Below are 26302 nucleotides of genomic sequence, written 5' to 3' on the forward strand. Positions count from 1 at the left end.
CGGTCGCTCGAGTTCACGAGGATTCATTCGTTAGATGCAAAGACGGTCGAATTTCCAAGCTGCATAACTATTTGGTTTCACCGCAAACTTTAATTAGAACCGTTCTAATTAATCCGCGGTGATCTCCTCGAAGAACAATCGACAAGCACTGACGGCCAAATATTTCGAGCTGTTGTACCGGAAACGTCACTCGTCGCAGCTTAGAGCTCGTTAAACGCTCGGTCTGCCGCTTGTCACTCGCGTCACCGACTCATCGAACGTACAAACACGTGCAACCGCGGCAAATTACCACGTAACAACCCGACGAAACCTTAACCGGTACGCTTATGCACTTCCGGTTGCGGTAAACAAGTGCTACTAGCATCTTCGACGAAATATTTCCTCCATCTTCTTAGAATTTTCCTGTTTGAAGGCTCGTTTGGAATAAATTCGAATTCAAATACGTTTAGTTAAGAACTTGCCTGATACACGCGTAACTGATAAATTTTCAAATTTCATTAGAAGCTACGAGACATGAGCACGAAATAGAAGTGACAATTCAAAATATAATTGAAAATATATTTGAACACTCGATTCATTGTACTATGAAAGAATAATAACTATTTGTATTATACAACATATTATAAATAATTAATTGTACTAATCAATATTTGGCAGAACCAGCCTTACCACTAATTATACGTACGTTTAGGACCACTATTCATATCGCATACTAATTTCTCACGAACTGTATGTTTGCAACGAATATTTTGTAATTTCTATATACATTGTCAGATTCATTTCAAATTTTACCAATATAATGACAACAGTCGTATTCACTTATTAAAGAATAAGATTTTAGTTGTATCCACGTGTTGAGAAATGAGAAATAATTTTGGGGATAATTGCCGCATCTCTAAAATGTGTGAATATCTAGATATGATCTCCTCGTCTTTACCCAAGGTAGATCTTTCTTCAGTGGATTCTCAAGCTGGTAGCGGTGGCGACGTGAATATGGGCTACACATACCAACATATTAATACTGGCAGGCTACGTTTAAACTTTCCATGCACCGATACACGTGAGCTGAAAATTTGCAATTTAATTCCAGGCTAATTTAAATTCAAAACGAACCGCGTAATCTCGAGTTCTCGCAAGAATTCCTCGACGAAAGTTTGGTCGAATATAAATCTGTCAGGTGAATCGTTTAACCAAGGGATTCGCTAGTTGTTCAGATTCGTTGGTGCAACGAATATTCAATGGTTCGTCAACCGTCTACTGCAAAACGTAACATTCTCTGTAGATGGGTTGATTCGATTTCGTTCGGAAGCAGAAGGTCACGCGGTATAATCGAGTTTCCTGAACGTATAGATTCCGCCGGTTACATAGTTTACGGCCTTGCGCATACTCCGATCGAATCTGAATAAACTATATGCTCATAATATCTTTCCGATGTTACATTTATAGCCAGGCGTTTAATCCATTGAAGGGTATCGATTTGTCTGAAACCATGAGATTTGATCTAAATCCGTACTTTGTCATAAGTTCTGTACACTGCTGCTACTTTGTTCGATCGTAGTACAAAATACTGTGAGTTTCATAGGATACGTAGTTCATGTAATATACATTAGATACATACCAGTGTCATATACGTGTGATGCTTGAGAAGATCATTTATATACTAATTTTTTAATGAGTATATGTTTGTAATAAATATTTTGTAATTTCTATACACATTTCTAGATTGGTTTGAAACTTTACCAATTAATTATAATCGTTGTGTCTTATTACGATACTAATAACAAATTTCGAAACGTTTCATGTATTGTAATACATACAGTATGGACATAAAATCTTTCTATGATGAACATTCAAATATTTTTATGAGCCAGTATATGCTACCACAACAAATATAAATCTTAACAGTTTCTACTTCCTGGGGTGTTCGTACCACACAATGGAATTAATGTTCGATATATCCTTTCTTCTTCTATCTATATTTTTCTTCCAATCATCTTCTCACCAATCATCAATTCGCGATCCAAGTAAGGTTGCAGTGCTATCTAATCACGAGATCTGGGACTGTTTGGTGTATTGCTTCAGATATAGATGCTTCAGAGATAGCAATAGCGAGCAAAGCTTTCTGACGAGAACGACACCTATGGCATCACGGCGATTGCACGAAACACGCTATCGGCTGAAGTTCCACCGCCTTTCTTCATCTGAGGCTACATTACGGTCGTGCCCACTGTTATCTCCCCTTCCTCTATTGCAGTCACCCCCTGGCGTGCTCGTTCTTCCCCTTTATTGGCAGCCGTGAGGCGCTGAGAGGATTTACTTTGGAAACTCAGGGATTTTCTCGCTCTGCACGCTGATTTTCCCGTTTCTTGGCTTGTCTGGCAGTCTGACGTGTCCCTGTGTTCCCCAGCGACCGGAAGTGATTCTAGCAAGTCAACGGAATTAAGTTCTCCGAGGGTGGAATCGACTGGGAAAATGGTCGTTAGAATATTTTAGAAAATCCAATAAACTCGTTTGGTTCATACTTGATTCCCAACCAATTCTACGGTTATTGAAATCGTTTGAAGGAATAAGTTGCATATTTGTGCGGAGCTGTTTGAATAGATCGAATAAAATGGCTAGGATTCGTCTAGAGAAACTGGAATCTTGTCGATTACTTTGTATTTCTTTATACGGATAAAAAGAAGATTCAGTATTTTTTATTCATCAAGGTTTTGGCTTTTATTGTGTGTTTTTAGAGCTTGTAAACGTTTAAATTGTCACTATTTTTTTAACTATACTTACATATGTAGAGTATGTCTTCTCATGCAAATTCATATTTTTACGAGTGCAATTTCAAACCATCAGATAAATTTTTCTAGTTTGTTTTAATTTTACATTGCTTAAAAGGTACTTTTACTTTAATTTCGTTGAATTTACCGTATGAAAGGCAAGGAGAATAAACACAAAAATATCGCTTTGTGTCTTTATCTAATAATTTTCCAGTTCGGCCAACGTGCTGTATCAGTCTTGCTGTAACGCGTGAACTCGTACAGGTAGTCTTCATCGCCAGCATACAAAGTTCCTGCGAAGTTTGCTCGAGTCTGATAAGCTCGTCTTAATGTACCCCAAGAACACCAGGCTCTCCTCGATTCTCATCCCTAACTTAATATGTATCGCTGGTCGAAATACGGCGCATATGTCGAGTTATCGAAGTTTTATTCGCCAGAGACGCAATACGTCTTTCCAATGATACCCAATTAGAAGCCTTAACGAGCTGAAACTCACTGAAACGTGCTCATTAGTGCTTGCATGATACGCTTGTGTACATCGATGTCAAATTTTTGCGAATCGGGGTCAAGGATTTTTCGAATTTTTGATGTTTCAAAACCCACTTTACTATTTGTTGACTGTTGTCAGATCGAATGTTTATTCATACGTTTTTCCGATAAAAAAAGGAGAAAATAAAAAATTTCATTCAGGATGCAACCTATAACCATTCACTGCACACGACGTAGATTCCAGTACACCTGTACTTTTAGATTACATGTATGATACCAACTTGACTTGAGACATATAAAACTAAAAGTACAACTAAAAGTCAAAATCGTGAAAAGGTGTTATAATAATTCTTATGCGAATATATAATATATAATTTATAGTTTTGCAACCTGAAGTCAGGTGTTGCAAGAAAACTACGCATTTGTTAGCAAACAGCACGGTAGGAGATAGAAATCAGATCCGCAGTGTATGTATTCAGAGAGAATTTTTGTATGATAATTCTAAGAGCAACTTTTATACATTGCTCTTGAGAAGACTATTGATAATATGCATCTAAATTTCTTTCAATTTCTTTCATTAGTTATTAAACAGTATACAACTTTTAAGCCCTTCATGGGTATAAATATATCATTTAAGATAGCAATAAAACCTTCAAAGTAGATTCTACAGAACATCAAAAATGTCAAAATATTTTACTAATAGTTCGCTACGTAACATCGTTCGCTACGTACAAACATCAAAAAGGTTGGTCAGAGGGAATTTCGATGAGTAGGAAGTGATGATGGACGACGTCGATAAATCAGTTGCGATGAAGAAAGCCGCAGATCAACGTCTCTCAAAGATCCTCGAAACAAAGGTCGTCTTTTAGACTTTCGTCGCGACTCTAATTAATGGACAGAGGCGAGGCAGGCGAACGACGGCTTCAAACACGACATCCAAGTGCGCCGCTGTGCCTGTCCTTCGCGTTTACATGTCCTAATTCCATAATGCCGCGCAGAAGGACCATCCAAGAATACTTAGGCTTCAAGGCGAATTAAAGCGACCTGTTTCAGCGATTAATTTGTCACTCATCCGGCTCATAGGTCGTGAAACGCTCGACAAACGAAGCTACGAAGATTTGGTGGGACGATGCTGAATTCTCTTTGCAAAAACAAAGGAAAATTTGAGCAATGTCCAAGGAACGTAACAGCAGAGTCGCTGAAATGGGGGAAGAACGTCTGAAACGAGGCGGCTGCGTGCCGAGCGCATTTATTTCCTTCTCGCAAATCGTGTGGAGACTTCTTCTTGAGTTACGAGGTGGTTCAAATTTATTACGTTCTGACGATTGCTCGTGAAGTCGAGAATAAAGAATGATGAAAGAAGAATTAATTGGAGGATGAGATATTTCAAGTTTGTGGTTTGATTGGTTAATTAAATTATTGTCGAAAAGTTACGTTTCGAAATAAATAATTAGAGATAGCTTAAGAGTATTTGACTCAAAAAAGTAGTTTGGTTACTAGCAATAATTAACACTAAAATGTCTCTCCGCAACATGTTAATTATTTCGAATAGTATTTAAGTACGATATACCATTTCTTCACTTTTCAGAATTTTCTTTTTTTTTTTGACTGCGTACAAAGCAATATCGGACGCCAGCTATTCACAGTCTTAATCAAAGAACTCAAAACCTTTGACCTTCGAACAGTACAAACTCGTACTATTGAAAATGTGGAGGGGTCAAATGAACCACTGGATGAATAACCAGCCGAGTATTTCGTCAAAAGCAACGTGGATGCTGTGGTGTTCCGCGAGCCATTTATCGAAATCCTGTTCGCAATTCGACAGAAAGGCTCGCGGCTAAACCTCGAACACTTGCGTAAATATACAGAAACCTATTTTCGTGAAGATGTCGTCTTCTGGAAGGGAAACCAGAGAGAAAGAGAGAGAGAGAGAGAGAGAGGCAAACAAGTGACACGCTTTCGACGCGATGTCTCGTGCACATGGAATGCACGTTCCATTCCGTTCTTAATGCGTACGGCTTCGTCATGACAATATTATAAACAGTGGGACGTTCTCACGCGGAACTGTTTCCACAGGGCTATACACTTCGAAGCCGTGCTCGACGATAAAAGGCGAAGAAATTGTCGTCGGTGAATGCGGGGCTTCTTGCATTCTTTTTTGCCAAGACGTCGCGGCGTATAGTGCAACGATAACAGAAGCACGGAAAAAACATAATGGTTTCGTAGGTGGAATTTCTTTTCCCTGTTCTCTCTTTTCTCTTTTACCTTGTTTTCTTCTTTCCCTCTCTTTTCTATAAGGCGATTATTTTGGAGAAATGCGCTTCCTGTGAAGATAGCATGGGGGCGTCGATGAAAATCTAGAATCTTAGTTAATAATCCAGGAATTTATATCTCAGTTGCGAAAAAATATGGAAAATTAATATTTCGCGAAAAAATCATGCAAATCCCTGAATGTACTGGTGTGAATTTATAACATTTCTGTGAAGGATTATGCATTTTTCGTTTCGACCATTCTTATGGATTTCGTGCTGAATTCCTATATCTTTTTTAATACAGGATTTTTATTTACACGAATTTGCTTATTTAATAAAAACCTGTTATTTTTTATATTTTTGATGGTCCTAGCGTTAAGGCGTTAAACGACAGTTATGAAGATGCCATGTGACTCTTCTTTTCGACAACGAATATTTCATACAAAAGCAATTTTCGAGATGCACACGCGTCGCGTAATAATAGGCTTGTTGTTATGTAGGAAACACGAGCCGTCGTTGCGTGTTATGCAAATTTTTCATGAAAACGGGAATGTAAGGTGACGAAGTTTCTCCACGGAAGTTGATAAGATTTGGTTAAAAATTCAACGAATAGTCTCCATTAAAGCTCCAATTATATCTTTGTTCAATATGCAAAATCATTCACGTTGAATTGAATTAAATCATTCAAACGTCTTTCAACAGGAACGATCGACCAATTTTATCCTGGCCTATCATGGTGGCTTTTTTAAAAAGGAAGTTTCAATTAGCTACAAAGCGAAATAAATACATTGCTTTACTATCGCGAAAGCTCGTTTTAAAGTTGTGGAAAAACCAGCTTCCTATTCGTACAGCTTCTATGCTTTCGTTGAAACAATGTTCCTTGCTTTCAGGCTTGATCTCGTACTCCTTCATGTGCGAAACGCAGGTTTAGCGAGGAAGAAGTTCGAGTAGCTATCCTGTCGTTCAAAGTGTCTACATCCTCCAGCTTTAAAGGGATCCATGCAGTTTTATAAAAGAACGCGCTTACATCTGCTCATACGGGTTAGATGAGAGTTCATATTTGGTTGGAAGTTAGTCGAGTGCAAACTATGTGACTGAGAAGTTGAAACTGTCCTCTAGTCACGTCATACAAAAATAAAAAAGATCGAGTTCTATTTTGCGCAGTATTACGTTCTCGTTACTGTACGTGCTATCTTGCGTTTTTCAATTATTTCAATGTTCCTTCGTGTTCTTCGTGCTTCTTTAAACTTGCAAACTTGCTGCTTCCGCGGTTTTATCGTTGTTCGTTGCTTTTATTAGATTTTAATTTATTATCCAAGAGGAAGGGGATCGTTACTTTAAAAATATCAACGTCGAGAACGGATCTCGCATCGTTTCGAAAACGTTTACTCGTCCGTCTTCGTCGCGTCTGCTTTCTCATCAAGAACGAAAATAGCTTCCTTCACCGGTGAAATGGAAATGCGTCGACTTGCCACGCGTCTGTCGGTGCACCGTGCAGCTGCATGTTTTCAGCGGTTCTTTTATTTTTCTTTTTTTATCGGGACGATCTTCCGTATAAGTTTTTCGAAAAATATACTTGCACGAAATATCTTCCTTTTTTCCTTGTAACAGCGTAGCTGCAGAATATCAAAGCGAGTGAAAAGTTCGAAGGTGAAACGATTCTTGACATTTGCGAACATGATGAAACGATTCCTGACATTTCAGTAGTCGCAAACCCTTTTAATTATTAGCCTGAATGTGATATACGCGAGCATGGTTGATCTAGATCGGCACTAAATAAAACGCCCCTCCGGCCAAATATGTGAACGTATTCAGGTTCACCGAGGATTTCACCGACCAGAGCGATGCTATCGTGCAGGTTTGAAACGGTGATGCATTTTCAGAGCGCTCGATAAACCGTAGGAAACGAACGAGCCGAATATAAAACTTCGATTACCAGGATAATGCCAGGAAGTTTTGATATTCAAATTTGGAATAGATTTAGGAAACATGGGAGAGTCAATCATGATTTACTGCAAAGATCAAAGAAAAGGAAATGTTTATTTATTTGTATGATTGATAAAAAGAATGCTAATGCTACGAATATATAATTATTTCCGAAGGTGAAATACTATACACCAGTGAAATAGTACGGTGGAAGCAGTTAATGTAAATTAATTATGTCGCAAAAACAAAGGCGAACAAAGGATACATAGTAAATTCGTGACGTACGTCCGGTTATATTGTACGATGGAATTATACAGTGTTATTAGCGAAATTTTAGATGTTACCGGCTAATTGTCAGAGATAATAGATTTTCTTGTGTAACAGTATCTTTGCTAATACAACCAAAGTGAAATTCTACACGTGAATTTTGTTACAAGCTAGCTGATTGTCTTATTCAATATAAAATCGTAGGAACTATTTATGCAAGGACAGTCTGTAACTTATAATTTCTAACTTTTCGATTCATTAACGTTAAATATTAACCGGCAAATTAAGATTTTGATATTAGAACTTGTCCTGTAAGTATCCATCGCAGACTCTACAAGCGTCAGTAAAATATTATACGTCATCGATGTAAAAGAATTCGTTAGAAAGGAGAAAAATGTAATTTTCATTAGTATTCACGGAAAAGAGGAAATAAAAAGAGGTCAAAGATCGTTCAAGTCCCATTTTCCTCGATTCTATCACGTTCGAATTTGCGTGCGGTCAGCAATCGGCATCCGTACAAATTGCACTAGCCTCGCATCTCTCGTCAGCCATTGCGAAATGGCTCTGAGTTTTTCAGGCTGGCAAACGAAAAAGACTGGCTAGCTGCTCTGTTCATCCATTATTCCTCATTTACGTCCGCGAATTGAAGGTAAGGGCGAATTTCATTTCCATGATTCACCCGGTGCACGGTATACGTTGACGATCACATTTACTCTATCCTCATCGAGCCCGCCTCTTTCCTGCATGTGGTATTTTCTATTTCGACTATGAAGCCAAGAATGATAGAAAAACAAATATATTTGGAAATTACTCTACTATATTCTAAGATTGGAATATCTTACGAATATATAGCGTTTTCATTGTTTCTGACCATATTGCAAGAACGTAATCAACAAGTAAAAATAAGAAGAATATTATAAATTATATAAAGTTTTGTTGGTAACATTTTAGTATAAATTTATATAAACCCAAAGTTTAGAGACGAGTATGTATATGCTGTTAATAATAATATATTCTTCTTGCATAACAAAAACAAATATATTAATAAAACAAGTGAATTTGAATAAGTAAATTTTTCATATCACAAGTCAGCTAATTATTGCGTTGTATATAAAGCAAAAAGTATAAGAAAAACAGTGTGGTTGCGATTGGAAATTTTTAGCTGGTAGTACGTAGGCAAATATTGAACGCAGCTTGAAATACGAGCGTAGCAACAGATTCTGTATTATAGGATACTAGAGATTGATCGTGTTTACTTTACCTATAATGCAACTAATCGCGATCGTGCAAAATAAGATCGCTTCGAGTGCTTACATTCTCACTTCTGAATATGAAATGCTGATACAAGCTTGATATCGATGTACATAGTATGAAATTTATTATACCTACAAATTTATTGAGGGTTTTACTGAATATTAGCAATTGCGTCATTAATCCTTTGCATTACTTCTCCACGCGGAGGTAGTATCGATTCTATCGTGTTATCATGAAAATGGAAATAAAATATACACAGTTAATATTTAGTACTTTTATTTCAAGGAACGTTTAATATTTGTTCGTAATTTGGTTGAAATAAAACCAAACGTTATATGACATTTTTTGTAGATTGCATTTTGGAATTTCCGAGAAGATTGGAAATACTTCGGATATCTATTAGTAATAAAGTTTCTCCTATAACATTTTTTGCAGATTATATCTTGCAATCTAATAAAATACAAAAATTGAAAACGTTGGACATAAATAATAGAATTTTCGAAACGTGACTTGTTCGGCATCGTAATTCTGTTGGTCTGGTTTCTTTGGAGTTTGGAATTTAAATTGCCATATTTAAGGAGAAATCTCGTGGAAAATCGCGCTGAACCTCGGTCAGGCTTGTGTATTTTAGCGGATACGTGAGGAAACTACACGACGAAGGCATGACAGGCGGTAAATCTGCAAACGAGTAAACGAGGGAACGAAAACGATAAGTTTCGTGACGAGGCGGCAATCTGGTGGAGTCAAGGACCGTACGTTTCAAGCCAACGACACGTTCAATCGGTTGTCGATATTCGAAAGTTTAGAGCGTGTCTCTACACACGGGCATGTTAGAAGTCAATATTCACGCGTGCATCGGAAACTCAGTAACATTGATTCTTGGATTTCGTGGAATTACCGGGATTCGAGGAACATCGAGTTACGTTAGATTTGTAGACGGAAGTTGAGCGAAGAAAAGTTTGCTTTTAACGGACAGCAAATCGATTGAAAGAAAGATGAATGAGCAATTGAATCAGCTCCACCATGTATCTGGTGTATGCAATATATGAATTCATCACTGTTACGACCATTCGCGGAGAGACGCGAGGGCGAGCAAAACGCGTCAGCGAGAGGCGTAAATTCTCGCTACGATTCGGATAATCGACGCCACGAATTAGTCGTTCCCCTTTTCGGTTAAGATAACAGAGGTAGTTGAAATGAGTTTAACACTGAATTAATAGGGTTAGTATAACCTTGTATATTTAACAATGATTAATATTAGAATAAAAAAGTCACAAATTATTTAGAGATGAATAATGTGTTACAGAAATTCGACCCGACTTTACGATATCTCTCGATGAATTCGTTAAGACTAAACGACTTTAAGTTTATTCGTCAGAACTTCTCAATGTATGCTGTTAGAATCTTCAAATGAGACTGATTGCCCTTCGATCTTTTCTTTGTCTTCTCTGGGAAACGAACTACCACTACGTTCGGGCCACGCCACCGTTCGCACCATGATTATGTAACGTCAAGCACATCAGGGACCACGCTGCACGCGGAGAGCAAGATGGCAACCAGATGTCTACACATCCTTGCCGCGTACCCTCAATATCCTTAAGGACCCAGCATAAAACCATTTTCATAGTTAAGGTCCTCCAGGCGTTCTTTATATTTTTGCCTACTATGGGAAAATACGGGAAAGTCAGTTTCTCTCACGTTCGGTATCTTCCGTTAGCAACTTTCTCTCAAGGGCGGTTAGCACCCTTCCTCACCCAGCAACCTAGAGAATCAGCCAATTGACAGCGAAGTCTATTTCCCTCACTCTCCTAATGAAAACTTATCCTTAACAAATCAGCTCTTTTTGTATCCTTAGACCCACCCATCACTAGCTTTCCTCCGCAACAACATTGTCATTAAATTCACTGATTCTCTAACTTTCGAACTTTCTTTTTACCGCGTTTCTACACTTAGATCTACAGGGTGCGCCGTTAGAATCCGGACAAAAGAAGTTTTGTGCAGAAAGTTGTTTATTTAAGTCAATACACAAAAACACATGAAAATGTTGTTATATCTCATTTAAAGGGTCCTTGCTGAGAACTTTTATTCTATGTAACCACCCTCTGCCTCTATGACCTGCTCTATTCTTGCTCTAAAGCGCGAGCACGCTGACTTCAACTGGTCGCGTTTAATTGTCGCGAATTCTGACTCGATAGCAGCTCGTAGGGAGTTGACGTTGGGGTGCCTGCATTTATTAGTTTGTCTCTCGATAACGCCCCACACGTAATAGTCCAATGGGTTTAGGTCGGGACTGTTAGGAGGCCAGAAATCTTTCGACCAAAACATGTCCACATTGTCAGAGAGCCAATTTTGAACAAGATGACTTGTGTGAGCAGGTGCGCCATCTTGTTGAAATAAATACGGCCTTCCAGAAGCCGTAATTTCCATCCACGGCTTTATTACTGTCTTCAGGACCTCCAAATAAACCTCCTTTGTGATTCTTTCGCCTTTTTGGAAGAAGTGCGGAGGCATGACGTCGCCCTCACTTGAGACAACGCTGAACTTTTCTCGCCGGAGAAGGAGAACCCTTCTCGAACCACTCTGAGGCTGCGTATCTCTTAGCAATGTCGTATACCGTCGATCTTGGGTAGCTAAAGAATTTTATAATTTCGACCGGCGTTCTCCCGGCGCGAAGACTTTCTATAATCGCCGCTCTTCTATCGTATTCCGGGTTTTGCTTAACGAGTTCTGTCATTTTGAGGTTATAGAAGACTTATTGACATATTTAACTAACTTCAGAGTCAATCAGCACAAACATCTGAATTCTAATATGGTGGGAACTACAAATTGAATTCTGTCCGAATTCTAACGGCGCACCCTGTATATAAAGTGTAATTTATACGTGCCAACTCAGTATATACTAAATTGTAATTATTAAGTGCATAATATAATGCGACAAAAAAGAAAGTTAATAGTTGTGTTTCGGCTCAACCTTCTTATATTTTTTATAATCTGAGTTGTGACTTGTAATTTTACGTGACAATCACGTATTCCACCTTCTTTGTGTGGATAAAATAACGGACCGAAATCGACGTTTCTAGAGCTCGCTGCTTGGTGACAACTATGCGCTTGTCGCTACATTGTATATTTTCCGTCAGGCATATAAGACGATCTGTCTGCGACACTGTAGTACCGTGAGCGACGGTTAGGAATACGGCTTATGGAAAGCCTCGTGGCGTAACCATCACGTAATTTCATTATTTTATCATCGATGAATCTTTCAAATCCCCAAAAACACATCGTCGTAAAAATTACTATGAAAAATTGTTATACGAGTCGATCGTTAACACTAGAAATACTAAACCAACCAAAATGACTGGTATCAAACCTTTTGTTTACTATGCACATATATCTATTCATCTTCGTTATATCGCTTTAAGAGTCAAGCAGTATATAGTCTAATTAGGTACGCGTAACACATTTATGTATGTGTTATAGTTCGGTAGTTGTGGTATTAAAATTATATTTCATGCTTTTCCGAAATACTAGTTATTTCATCGTGAAAGTAACATTCCATGTTTATGTTGCAGGAAATGGCCACGTGACGCGACAGAAAAGAACCTGGCCGCAAGATGAACACGAACGGCAATGTCGGCTCTCAGGAGGGTGGGAACGGTACCGATTACGGCTCGAGCGAGGAGACGGCTGCTCTGCTTAGCAGGGCGCCACCCCCGCCGGTCGTTGTTGCCGCGGCGTCTCAGGGCAAGCCGGTGCTCACGCGACAGGATCGAGCAACCTTTCTGGTTGCCTCGCCACAGTTGTCCGTCTCGGGGCTCGGCGGCTCCGAGGAGAGCGGCACCACCGAGGATCCGGCTACGAGATCGGTACCGGACATCGAGCTGCACTGCAGGCTAGACGGCGAGACTCAGTCGCAACTACAGCCGCCACAGCCTCAACCGCAAGTGCAGCAAACGATCATGCCTACCGGTTACAGGACCAGGCAATCTTCCCACCAACACAGGTGTCGCTGCGATCGTAGGGACTCGTTGGCTCCTTCGTCGGCGCTGCATCTGGCCAGAAGTGTGTCTAGGTAAGTCGTGTTCTTTAGCATTTACACTGGATCACCATTTATCTGAACCTGTCAAGAGATACAATGGCTACAGAAAGTATTTGCAAAGGTTAGTTTCTAATGAAATGTTTTTCTACCAAGTTCTACGTTTCCCTTTCATACGATCAAATTCTTGTAGACGCGTGAAAGTACTACCAGACCATACGAGATTTAATATACTTGGATCCAATTAATTAGTACGTTAATGTTTTAGGATACAATGGTGGATACAATGGCATTTTGTAGCCACAATAAGCAGATTATACTCGTTTGTGAAAATATTCGAGTAGTTACCATACAAAATAACTGCTGATTATAACATAATTCTGTATGATTACGCGGAGATAATAAGTGCTATGCTGTTTCTGTTGATTGTATGGTGAACACAAATTTTTAATAGGTAGTATTTTAACCAATATAACATTTTCTGTGTTTGGATAATCGAAACACGTAAGCCAAATTGTTCGCTCCCCTATGTATTAACCATGATTAATTTCACACATTTTAGGACGATTCGCTTCTAATTAGTCACACGTTCCAGCCCTCATCCGTTACCTCGCGTGCATCACCGAATCGACGATTACCACGTGAATCCCCAATTTAACGTAATTACGAAACAGAGGCATATTCGGCATATCGTCGCAAGAAAGTTTCAGTTTATATAACTAAGGAAGTTTAGAAGTTTCGCTTACAACCCGACACACGTTGAAGAAGGGTTGCAATGGAACTGAAGATAATCCCCGGAACGTTATGGTCTGTAACGTTTTAGAACTTAACGCTTCTGATCATCTAGGTTACCAAATGAAACCTATTCTGTACTGTTTATCAGATCTCTCCACGACATTTCAGTTTCTAAGTTTCCTTCGTACACCACTGAATTTATACGATTCATAACAAAGATCGGTATCAATGAGAGACGGTGCTATTTTACTAGAAAATTTAGTTGGATGGTAGATCGTTCTCTTTTGTGTTTAACAGGGCAGTTGAACGCCATACTTCCAAAAAGGGTTTCGTTCACGTAGGTTTCCGGTGCAAAGTGTTAAGCTCCGACCTCGTTTCGAAATCCGCCGTGATCTAGCAGCCCCTATTCCCGGCATGGTTTGCCATTTCCTATTTCCAAATTTGTGCCAACCCCTATTTCCTTATATGTATTTCGTAAGGCAACACCACGCTAGTGCTGCAATACAGGAAGGAACTATATTTCAGGATATTGTGCGTGTAATCGGAGATATTACACGAGCTATATCGGGTATTCTAGGAAATTTACGCTCGTAACTAACGGAGTCAGATTGTTTTTGTATAAACTGTAACTGTGATATGCCGTATGGAGAAATTCTCGCATAACTTGGAGCTCGAATAGCGATTTTATAGACGGCAAAGGAAAATTCGACGAACTATGTCATGTGTTATGTTGAAGAAACGAAGCGACATATACAAAAATGTGATATCTTTTAACAAAGAATTCATTATATATAATATAATATAATAATAATATAATATAATATAATATAATTAATATAATTCATTATATTCGTAAAATTGATAAATCGAGTGACGAATTCTTCTTAGATGAATAAGTTAATTAACACAATTCGTATATTTTTCCAACGAACTTGGACACTGATTCTTTGATATTATTTAGATGTGAAACAATCGAAGAGAATTTCTCCTCAACTTAATTGTCCCACTTATAATTGGAAGATCTCTCATCAAATTAACTATGTATTTTATTTATCCGATATATCAGCTGTGAGAGCATTTGGACCTCAACTGTGACTAACGTTTCCTACACAATAGAGAGGATGCATAAAGCGTAGCTAAGATCGTAAAGTAACAGTCTGATCTAAGTGGTCAGTCTATTCGAAGAGCAGAGCGAGCTAACACCGTTTAATCACCAGATGATTTACGATCGGTGATAATCCTGCTCGTTGGCTGAGTCGTTCCCAGCCGATGTATCAGAACGGAGTCGTCGATGTACACGAAATATCCCGTGCTCTATTTCGAGGCAGATTCCTGTGATATACTCGTATCCTACGTAGGCCATCCTACGTATTCGATCGGCTCAAACTCTATTTACAGCATCGTATCTTCCGAATCCCTCTCATTCGTTCGCTCGTATTATTTTCCGCTTCTCTGTCAGAAAACTGCAGTGTTTCCTTTTATCTTCGAACGATAAGAAAACATTCGAACGCGTAGAGTTCGGGGAAACGATCCACCATACAGTATCGATACGACACCATTTCGTTGATTTCTTGTATGGCCGCACGAAATGTTTCTGTGAGGATTTCTCCAGCGTAAAATTTGTCGGCAGCTCCTACATCTTTGTGATATAACGTGAGATAAAGTACGTGACATATTTGGAAAGGAAGAAATTGTAAAACGATTCTGAGAGGAATCTCTAGGAAGAAGCATATCCTATTATAGAAATTGTCCTATTATAGTGATTTCCGTATTTGATTTGAAGTACATCCGGATCAATGTAAGCTTCCGCCTAAAGATAATAACGCTCTTATTATATTTGTTTCGAAATTGAGAGACGCCGGAAAGCATTAAGTTGGAAAATAAATCCGCAAATGGTTTTCTTCTGTACGAACTGTCTTTATCATTTTGATGTCTCAAATCACATGTTATAATTACCGCTAATTTTTTAACACTCTGTATAAGATGCCACAATATTAAAAATTTTATTTAAAAATGTACGTAATTCAAAGTTTATAATTCACGCAAAAGATCACGGTTCGAATGTAAGTTAAAGATGGCCTAATATCTTTTGTGTAAGATAGAAACAAAACCCAGATTCTTGAAAAGTCATCACAGGTACGCTTTCGCGTTTACAGAAACAACAATGACAGGCGTTTAAGAAGATGGTCAATTCGAGAAATTTATTTGCTTCATCCCTGAGGAAGGCGCGAAAATTGGTCCTCTTATGCTAGGCCAGCGATCAGACTGAAATCGTGGGTACGATGAAAGCAGCCTAACCTTGGTAAAATGTTTCGTCAGTATTTTCTCATTTTCCACGATTAGCACTCACGCGGAAAACAGTCCGCCATTTCTTTTCGTCTGCGACCAGAACATCTTGCGGACCAAACGACCTCGCGCGAACTTCCCACCTCTGAAACCTTTCTTACGAGGTCAAAGATCGAATCCTGAGAGGTCAGAAGCCTGGATTCTTAGGAACAACGAACTTCTCCTATTTTAAGAATCCAAAGAATAGGATTGCATTTTTGGACTATCGAGAATCGTCACCGTCTCTTCAACGATGCTGTCATTCTTTGTACATCTATTAAAATTCCATGCTATTTGCGTTGTTGAAAGGACATAGAAAAGAGATTGATCCGTGTTTTCGAAAGGGAAATTCTAAATACGATATCGCTATTCTGTCCTGATAGTCTGCATCCTGATGGGAACTGTTCCGGATGGGAGCTAGGAGCGGAATCAATTTTGACTGGGAAATGGATTCGTTTTCGAGACGAGAAATTGTAGAATAACTTCCTTCGCCGAGGAAGTTGCGAACGCTGTCTCTTTTAGATGGACGTTTCAAATTCAAAGTACAGGAGATTATTCAGAAAGCAGAAGGTTAAACTCGTTCGCATCACAATTTTTTTCGTTTTAATGGTTTTCATACAAAGGTAAACCGAAACAAAATAAATTTTCTGTCGGAATCGAGGCGACAGGAACTTGAAGCAAAGGAACTTTGAGAAACGGCTTGACATTTCTTTAAAATGTGAAACTTCTTGCTGAGACATTTTGGCAACGATTGACAAGTACTTTTTATATTTATAACAAGTCAAATTCTTCTTTTCTCGTACATTAAAAGTAACATATTTTCGACACACAACCTCGAATTTTTCGAGCAATCCAATACTACGAGAAAACATTAGCTGTCTCTAATCTGTTGTCCGGCAGTCTATTAGCTATAATACTAATTGCCTTGTCCTCATCCATCTATCTACTGACGCAGCGTATTCGGTCTAAATTAAGAGCTTCGCAAAGAACATACTTTTCCAAAGGAATGAAACTTTGTACATGACACATGAAACATGACACAACGGACGTCGATAAATTAATTCCATTTAATGGAGTCTCTAGATATTCAGGTGGTACACGGGCATTATTCCCAGCGATGCACGAAGTTGTAGGAAGGAATGGCATGCTAAAGATTTATGGGGAGAGTGTCTAGAAAGGGATCAGTCGAAACGCGGAAGGCTAGGGCGGGCATGGAATTTTCATTGAGATAACATATGGGCTCGAATATAATATCTAAATGGGGCTGGGCGAAGGCTTTGGGATAGCGTTGGTCGGACAGCGGATATACCTGGCTCTTCGTAGATCTCGTGAAATTCTTCGAACGATACTTTTCCTTAGATCCCCGAGACGTTGAAATAAATTGCTTCACACCTTGTGTTTGTTGTATGATATTTTTAAAATGTCTAAAAGAGATGAAAAGACACACGTTTGGCTTGAAAACTACATAAAAGGGCAAATGTAGTAACACGGGACTTACGAGGCGACAATGTACTGAATTTTAAAATCGTTTCCATGTAAGAAGCAGGAAATGCCAGTTATATTCTTCTGTTGTCATTTTCAATTTGAATCGTGTGATTTTATTTAATCTACCTTACTTCACGAGGAAAATTGGAATCAACGCGCGTCATAATGACAGGTTATTAGGTTCGAAGAATGCAGAAGCAACGAAACCTCAGGCTTTCTCTCTAATTAGGGCTACTGTTAACGATATTTCAAGATGACGGTTTCTCTTAGCATCGACAACGTTCGAACTAGAGAACACACACAATCAGCTCACAAAGACGGTAAGATAGAGAGGGCTCCTCTGTCTTCACAATGCTCGAGAGCACATTCTGCGGGCAAAATCGAATTAGTTACTCCCGTCGAGAATCACCTTGGCTCCCTTTTCTTCTCTTTTATTACCTCGGCTCTTGTTATTACATGGCGCTTGTACGGTTTTGTTCCTTGTCAGAAAGAAATTGGGGTAACTTGATATGTTTTTAATTGCGTATAAAAAGACTCTTCAGGTGAAGTTGTCACATTAACGTCGTACATTTAAAAACTACGAGTAGTTTCCTTTCAAATTAGATTCTAGAAGGTTATTCTCCATGCAGATACAAACGAACGTCCATACTATAACATGGGAGAATTAATTCTAATTACCACAGTGCTACTGATTAGATAACTCTGGCTTCACGGTATTCGTGTTTGCTAATTTTCTTATTATATTAGTACTTACGAGATAATATTTACCGTGTACAGAGGTAAATATTACATTCAATTAATTTGAAACTACTCGGTTTGCTCGATATCTCGCGAAACATCCAACTTTTTGTATCATCCACTGAGAATAAACGATCCTCACAACGTTCACCAGTACTAACTGGTTAAAATGTATGAAATTTGCTCTCTATCAAATTGGGGAATTATTGATCGAATGGACCATGTTATGGATTGTGGATGATGTTGAATGATTCGTACGTACACTCTCGTTCATGTGTATCTATCGGAATATATATCGTCCTACTATCTTCAAAATTTTTTAATTTTACCGCTCGCCATAATATTAAAATATGGAAAGTATCACGATATTACTTGCCTTGATAGTTTTACCTTTGCTCTTTGGAAATTCGATAACTTAAAGGCAATATTTAAGATGCTTATAACTTCGGACTTAACATGTTGTTTTCATTTTTGATTATGTCATGTTAAAGTAATATTTCAATACTTTATATTACCATAAGATAACATTAAAAACTAACAGAATGAAAAAATTAAGAAGAAAATAACAAAAATGAATTGATTATGTTCCTTTCCTCTAATCTTCGTATTCAGATCGATCGTGTCGAGGATTTTTAAACGCTCGTGTTTTATCTCGGTAAGCAATTTAGCTCTTAAAAATAATAATTAATCCGACTGTATCATAAATAATGTAATGGAACTCCTTAACAGAATATGGTGCAATAATCGCATCTAAGTTCTTCTCGATATAAACGTGGTATTGTGTCGATCCCAATGCTTCTCATCGATACTGGACTATTACGTGTTCTGCGTCTCTGTACCATTGCTCAAATTTGCACACATACGTACATACATGTATATAATATATTGTATATATGTGTATAATATATAGCAAGCAATGCAAGCAATAGTTCTATTGACATTCGCGTGTTTACCAATTGCATAAGATAATTAACACCCAATACCAATTGACAACGTCGTCTCCTGTTCATCGAATGAAATTTCATTAATGCTCTTGTGTTTGAACGATCGACGTGTTTGCGATAATATTATAACGTTCCCAAGATGATTATACCGTAATGTCATACTGGAATTCGTATTCAAAACGAAAGCAGTTTTATTGGTGTGTAAAAAGAACAAGTTATGGCGATTTTAGATGAGAGCTGATAATGAGATACGCGTGTGCCTTCTATTTTAGTACAGAAAACTTTAGATCTGATTTCGAGTGATCTATATATTCCTTGATGACTCCTACTTGAATCATTTTTGGAGGTGTTATTGTTACTCTTTTTTATCCTACCTTAGTTGTACTTATATCATAAATATTTTATTTATTTTACAAAAATTTACACAATGCACATAGTATGTAAAAATATGAAAAATATTCGAATTCAAATACCAGATACAATATTTGCTAGCCGTAACAATTCTCTACCTAAATTGCATTTCTCTGGTTATGCTTGTGAAAATTTAAATCTGCATACGCATTCGTATTCTGGTTATATCATTGGTTTCGGAGCTTAACACGAAACATAAATTAATTTTGAAGCGCCATAAATGTGTGATTCTAGTAGTGAACTCGTAAATATTTCGCTACTGGCAAATAAAATTTTAATTTTACTAAAAGGACACCGAATTAATTTACATACATAATAGAATAAATCTAATTTAACAAGGAGGTTAAATAAATTTTGGGATTTCGATTCGTGCATTAAAGTGTCCGGTTTATTATGATGGCTAGAAACTGAGAAAGCTATTTGAGGAGAATTTTACAAAGAAATCGTGTTTCTACCACTTTATCTTCATATTTTCCTGGGTAATATTAATAATATTTCATTTTCTTTCACCGAGATATTCATCTTTCTTTATTCTCAATTTTCTCATTTCTGTGCCACCGTTAATAGAGAACTATACGAAGAAATTCTCACAAAATTAGTAGTATTAGCTCATAAAGAACAAGATTGATCCACCGAGTCTTCGCTATTCCGTTGTCCACGATCTACAGCCCAAATTGGAGTAAACTTCCAAACCCAACGTCAAACTTACAAACTCGATACTCCGTTGCTATCGGATTCCCAACAAATACCTAACAATATCCATTTTTAATTAAGAGGAATCCAAACAAAACTTTCAAAAGTCTGTTAATTGTTGTGACATCTCGTTTAATTCGCAATGCAACTTCTTTATAGACATAGCAATTCTGTGGATAAAATATATCGTGAATCTTTTCATTAAGATGCGAGATACCCTGATATATAGGTAGGCTGTATTTACTTCATACAGCAAAGTACAGTATCATATCAATATATACCAAACTATAATATCTTCGAGTAATCATAGAGTAAAGTCAGGATCTTGTGAATTTCACGGCTGGGGTTATCATAATTAACACTGTTACACTTAGCATTGTTATAGATAACATTGCCACGTTCAAAACTATTTAAGGCTCACGGTTATAAGCCGTATCCAAGAGGAAAATGTTCTCAACGTTTTCTTAAGATTGCAGCTAGCTTCAACAGAGGACGAGATATCAGTGTGTTTTTCCTGGTGAAGCTGGCTTCAATCTCAGCGGGAAGTTGGGAACTTCCTTCTTTTGGACATACATCATATCTGGAAGCCTCGGTGTCGTACGTAACAGTATTATCTGTATCAGTGCTAAGTGTAACAGTGTTGTTTGTGATAATCCGAGTCGTGGAAGCCTTAAGACTCTGAACATAAAATAAAGCCGTCAATAAGCGATTTCTGTGTCTCGAATTCAATTCGAATCTTAATGCCTAACATGGATGATAGCCACGTTTCGTGAAATTTCCGTTTCATCTATCGACGATAGCCTTATTTATAGAGTTAAATTCACTGTGTCAGTAACCCCGATCTACCTGCATTTCAGAGAAAGCGTGAAAAGCGGGCATCATTGTTGCCCTTGCCAGGCGCCGCCACCTCCGGTTCTAGTCACGACGTCGCCGAGTGCACGCATAATACGGCAAAGCTCGCAACCGGAAGCGTCCGCGTGTTGCTGTTCCGGATGTTGTTGCCCCCTACACACCGGCACGACGCCGAGTGCTGCCTCCCTGCGGCAGTTGCGCGAGCCTGGCGATGGAATTGCCGGCATCGCAGCAGACTCGTTGCGGATCAATGGCGGTATTCGACAATTCCGACAGGTAAGCACCCCAACCTCCAGTCCACGGATCAAACAAAAAGATTTTGCAGCGCACCCACCTGCCATCATCCACCTACTTGCACGTAGACGCGCGCTCGCGCATACCACCCAAATGTGTTCACACATTGGCCATCTTCTTGGATTGCTCGACACCCGTACCCCATTCACTTTTGTGTACGTTTATCATGCTTTCGCGCCGCGAGAGGGAAAACCTGGATGCCCATTTCTCTTGGGGATTGTTTTAAAGCAGAAAGTATTGTTGTCAGGATTTTCGCTTGGATCTGGCGAATATGGATTATAGTCTTGAGCTTGGTTATGAGAAAGAATGTGGATTTTGAAGATAGATTCGTGGAGGGTGGCTTTTAATACTCAAAATAATAAAGATCTTTCTTTTGTAATTTCCTGTTTTGGAAATTTGTAATATCGAAACATGATTATATATTGTTTATTATTCTTACGTCTTCTATGTATTCTATTCTTCTGTATATTCTTGTATCTTAGCATTATTTTCGTTGCATCAGTTTAATTATGATTTTTTCGTTTAAGAGCGTTATATCAGTAAAAGAATAACTCAAAAGATCTGATTTTAAGAAACATAAATACGTATATTAATAGAAAATATAAGAAAAAGAGATTAAAATCTGTTTTTAGCAGATATTTGTTAGTTTCATAATCTGAAAATGAAATAGATGGCATACCGAACTCTTACGTTGTAAGATTTTACCATGAGACACTCAGCGTGCCTCTCTGCATTATAATATCTTGTCTACTTTGCATATGCGATACAAAAGGGAACGTCATGACGTTCTTTTTCATGGTAATCTCATCTATGAGAACATAAAGTAAAATCCTCTACGTGGCATCCAGGTTCCTTTCTACGCGATTGTTCGTGATGTCGCGCGTCTTACGTGCGGCATACGTCAGAGGAGGAAAGCGAGAAACGTTCTGTTGTTAGGCGTCGCTGTGTCGTTGTCTATGCTGCTTGTATCGTTGATGATTCGTCCGATCGGTGTACCAAGGCATATCCAGAGCACGTGTCGTATTTGCGTATGCCACTCAGCTCCGCGTGCACCTACTTTGGTTGTCGCTCTTGTTTTCTTCGCGTGTCTCGATATTTCCTACTTTATGGTCCTTAGGGAATCTTGGCTCCTGCTTCGCACACGTGATTAGCTACTCAAAGTATATACGTTTTCCTTGCCAGTATTTTCTTGACTCTTGCGTTTGAGCCTTCTCCATCCCCGTCCCCGCCCCCGCCTACCATTAGACTTGTCGACGCTATAAGGAAGAATCACGAGAATTAATTGATTATTCTTTGAGATAGCACTAGGATCGATCTTTTAGAATTGATGGTATTGTATGGCATTTATTTATTTGGGCTAGGAGTTTAAAAAAATTCGTAGGAAAACCAGTAATTTTGTCGATAATTTGTTTACTCGTCGTTTTTAAGGTATTCGTGAAATTTTAAGAAGGAAATGTAAATATTGTAATAGGTTTGTACAAAAGGTAATTGCATCATCTTATTTAATCTTTGATTGGGTCATTGTTATCACGAGTGCAAAATGTTTTATTTTTTAATGATAAAGCAAAAAAGCAATTTAAAAATAAAATAAAGTTTTGTAATATTCCAAACTAGTTAACAAATTTAAATAAAAGTGATCGTAAAATTTTGCTGTGGAAAAACTACTCAGAAAGATATTATCGAAATACCACAGACTACTTGAAATATTTTTCAAACAAAAGCCTCAGAATTATTTACGAATACATTCATCCGAAAGGTAGAATATGTCATGTTTAAATTTTCTCCCCCTGAGAAATCCTCTTTATCGGTGAAACGGCCGTGCTGCCATCTAACAGAGGGTTGAAACATCTAATGTAGAGCACCCCTAAGCAAGAAAAGCTCGATACCGACGGACACGGAAGGAAAGGCGAGAGCCGACACGCGATAAGAAGCTTATCGGGGTGGCTAATGAAATGCCTGGTAACATTCCACGTCGTAGATGGCACCGTGTACAAGGAATGGCTCCCGCTTCCGAAAGGATAAACACCATGGAAACACACACATAAAAGTTCGCAAAGAAGCTCTGTGAATTTGGTAGAGAACTGCTCGTGTGATCGATCGGTCGGGAATACGTAGGACAGTTGATAGGATATCCGGTGTATTATTAATGTAAATACGTTTTGAAATAATCGATGAAATGCATAAATACAGGAGAACATCATATTTTGTAATTCGATACGAGGACATTTTTACGACACGATATATTTATTTATTTCATTGATTTATAAAAGATTTATTGTGGCAATGGTAGAATTTTTATCGAATTTTGTTAAATCAAGAATATTTAAATTAAAAATAGTAGATGTCTGTGCAAGGAATTTAGTCTAGAATTTGATGTTAGAGATACATATATAGAGGAAGCGTTTAAATTCAGCTTTTGAGATTATGGTATAAATCGAAATGATGTATGGCTACAGAAAGTTAACAAGATTAATGTACCTCAATATGTTTATATCTGTATGGGAAATTACAAATAATTATTAAAATTTTTCGGGCCTGTCATTATCATTATTAGATAATAATTCAAATGTTATAACTATTCTCTTCTTTCATCTTCATTGATAAAAATATTCGATATAAAATAAATCATCATGAAAGCTTGAAGTTACATATGGAAGTGTTTCATGAAATTTAAGAATTTCAAAAAGTAGGTTCAGAATATTTTTGCGTTTCGATACTTTTTAATCAAAATCTATCAAAATAGAAAAGATTACTATATCGAAGTATATACTACTCTATCGAAATAATATATCCACCGGTGTAAGTAAAATAGCGCGTTTGGTATTAAAGCAGACAAAAATCCTCATGTAGCCAAGTAGGAAACCTACGACGTGGCGAAAACGTCATCTCTGTATCCGCATTCGCGGAAAGACGTACAATTCTGAAGAGCAGGCAATTTGCTTATTGCCGAGAGTCTAATTTTTGACGAGCACGAAACGAATCTCTCGTCGTCATTAAATGAGATCTAGTGCACAAAAACTAAAAAAAAAAAAAAAAAAAAATCCGAAAAGGGAGAAGAAGCGAGGAGAGGAAGAGAGCAGCGGGCAAGTGAGATCTCGACATTGTTAGTTTAATTATCTCTCTTCGATGCGACGAAACGTTTCGTATCGTACGGACACTTAGGGCAACCGGGGATAGTAGAAGCAGAAGAGCGGGCTTTGTATGCGATTTTGGCCGGAAGCCAGCGGATTATAATCATGCTCCTGCATGTCGTGCGCCAAGGTTCGCGACGTACAACCGTGACACGAGAGATAATTGAGACCCTTTTTTCGTGTCATGACTAACTCTTCGCATTTTCTATTTTTTCTTCTTTCTCTCTCTCTCTCTCTCCCTCTCTCTCTTTCTATCTATATGTCTCTCTCCTGCCACTTTTTCATTTTGTTGCCATCTACATTTTTTTGATTGACGGTCGAAAAGAATTTTTCAATAACAGTACGTTCGAGTTAATGAATCTGAACGAAGTACAGTTCGTTTTATTTTCGGGGAAAAATTGGCTGGTACTGTGGCGAGCATATAGAAGCGAAGCGTCCACTTGATTGGGGATGAACAAGATTTATGGCATTTTAGTGCTGTATAGTATCCTATATTTGGCGCCCTTTCCTTGTAGAGGGTCGCGCTTATCGCGCTGGTACTTAGTTTTCATTTTTGTAACCCACGGAATTTGCTGACGCGATCGCGTCTGAATTATGGCTGACTTATTCTACTGCGCACGATGATTTTCCGTCGATCCTTAACTGTGGTCGCATTTTCTTGTAAAATAGAATGCTAGATACATGTCAACCATCGTTAATATTCTAATAACAATCTACACGTTTCTAAAAACATTTATTAAATTACATAACGATATTGATTAATTTAATGAAATGCGATACTTCTACGTTTAAATACTGTAAAAATGTAAATTGCAATTTTTGTAGAAAATATCTCCGAACTCGTAAAACACGTGACATATTCGAGCATTTGTTCGTAACGTACATTCACCAGAAATATGTCTAATGCTGTTATTATGTTCTTCTCATACGCAACAAAGTTATATTGTATATCAGTGTGAAATCGTCAAAGTTTGGATGGAAGGGCAAAATCTGTGGAGTTTCATATCGCGCGGTGATAATGACAGCGGTAAAGTTGTAAATCTGAAACGGTACACGTGTTCCTTGTCGGTCCAACTGCGTCCTGGGAAATGAAGCGGATGGAGTCCGGGACTTTAAAAGCAAGGACAGCAGTTTTTACGTTTTTATCGCGTGCAGACGATCTTTAGCACGCCTTCCTTCAGGGACTTCTTTTTCGTGTGCGCTCAAAATCTATTGGGATGCACTTAAGATGATTCCTGGCATCTCTAGTACAAATAAATTTTATCCATTTCGGAGAATGCGACAATAAGAAAGAAAAGGCTGCGAATGTTCCAGTTACATTTAGAAAAATACTTCACGTAAGAGATCTTCATCGAACTGTGCACGATTTCAAATTTTGTCACGCTTTTCTTTTAAAATATCAAGGATGCTGTCATGAATATTTTAAAACATTAAGAAAGTTTCGCAACACGAAAGTTTGGTAAAAATGCCACGGCATAGCCAAATCTTTTGACGAAGTCATACGACCAACTCCAATTTTCCACCCTCGTAAGTTGCTACTTTGATTTCCTGTACACCCTACCATAACGACCACTACTTACACACCTCGAGATACACTTCGTTAGTAGTTCTCGAGTTTTCAAGGAACTCGAACTTTGGAAAACTTTTGTAAAAACACATTTGCATCCCTTATTCTTGAACTGTGATAATTGTGTTAACATCTCGA

General features: G+C 38.1%; 1 protein-coding gene across 3 annotated transcripts in view; it reads left to right on the plus strand.

Moving 5' to 3' along the window:
• Positions 1-26302, plus strand: part of LOC132906921 (small conductance calcium-activated potassium channel protein) — a 242118-nt gene that overhangs the window by 58942 nt on the left and 156874 nt on the right. For all 3 annotated transcript variants that reach the window (XM_060959557.1, XM_060959558.1, XM_060959559.1), the window contains exons 2-3: positions 12526-13025; positions 21178-21448. In XM_060959557.1, coding sequence (XP_060815540.1) covers positions 12568-13025; positions 21178-21448 — 729 coding nt within the window. In that variant the 5' untranslated portion in view covers positions 12526-12567. The remainder of the gene's footprint in view (positions 1-12525; positions 13026-21177; positions 21449-26302) is intronic.

The sequence above is a fragment of the Bombus pascuorum genome, chromosome 5 (genome assembly GCF_905332965.1).
Source record: "Bombus pascuorum chromosome 5, iyBomPasc1.1, whole genome shotgun sequence".
Taxonomy (NCBI): Eukaryota; Metazoa; Arthropoda; class Insecta; order Hymenoptera; family Apidae; genus Bombus; species Bombus pascuorum.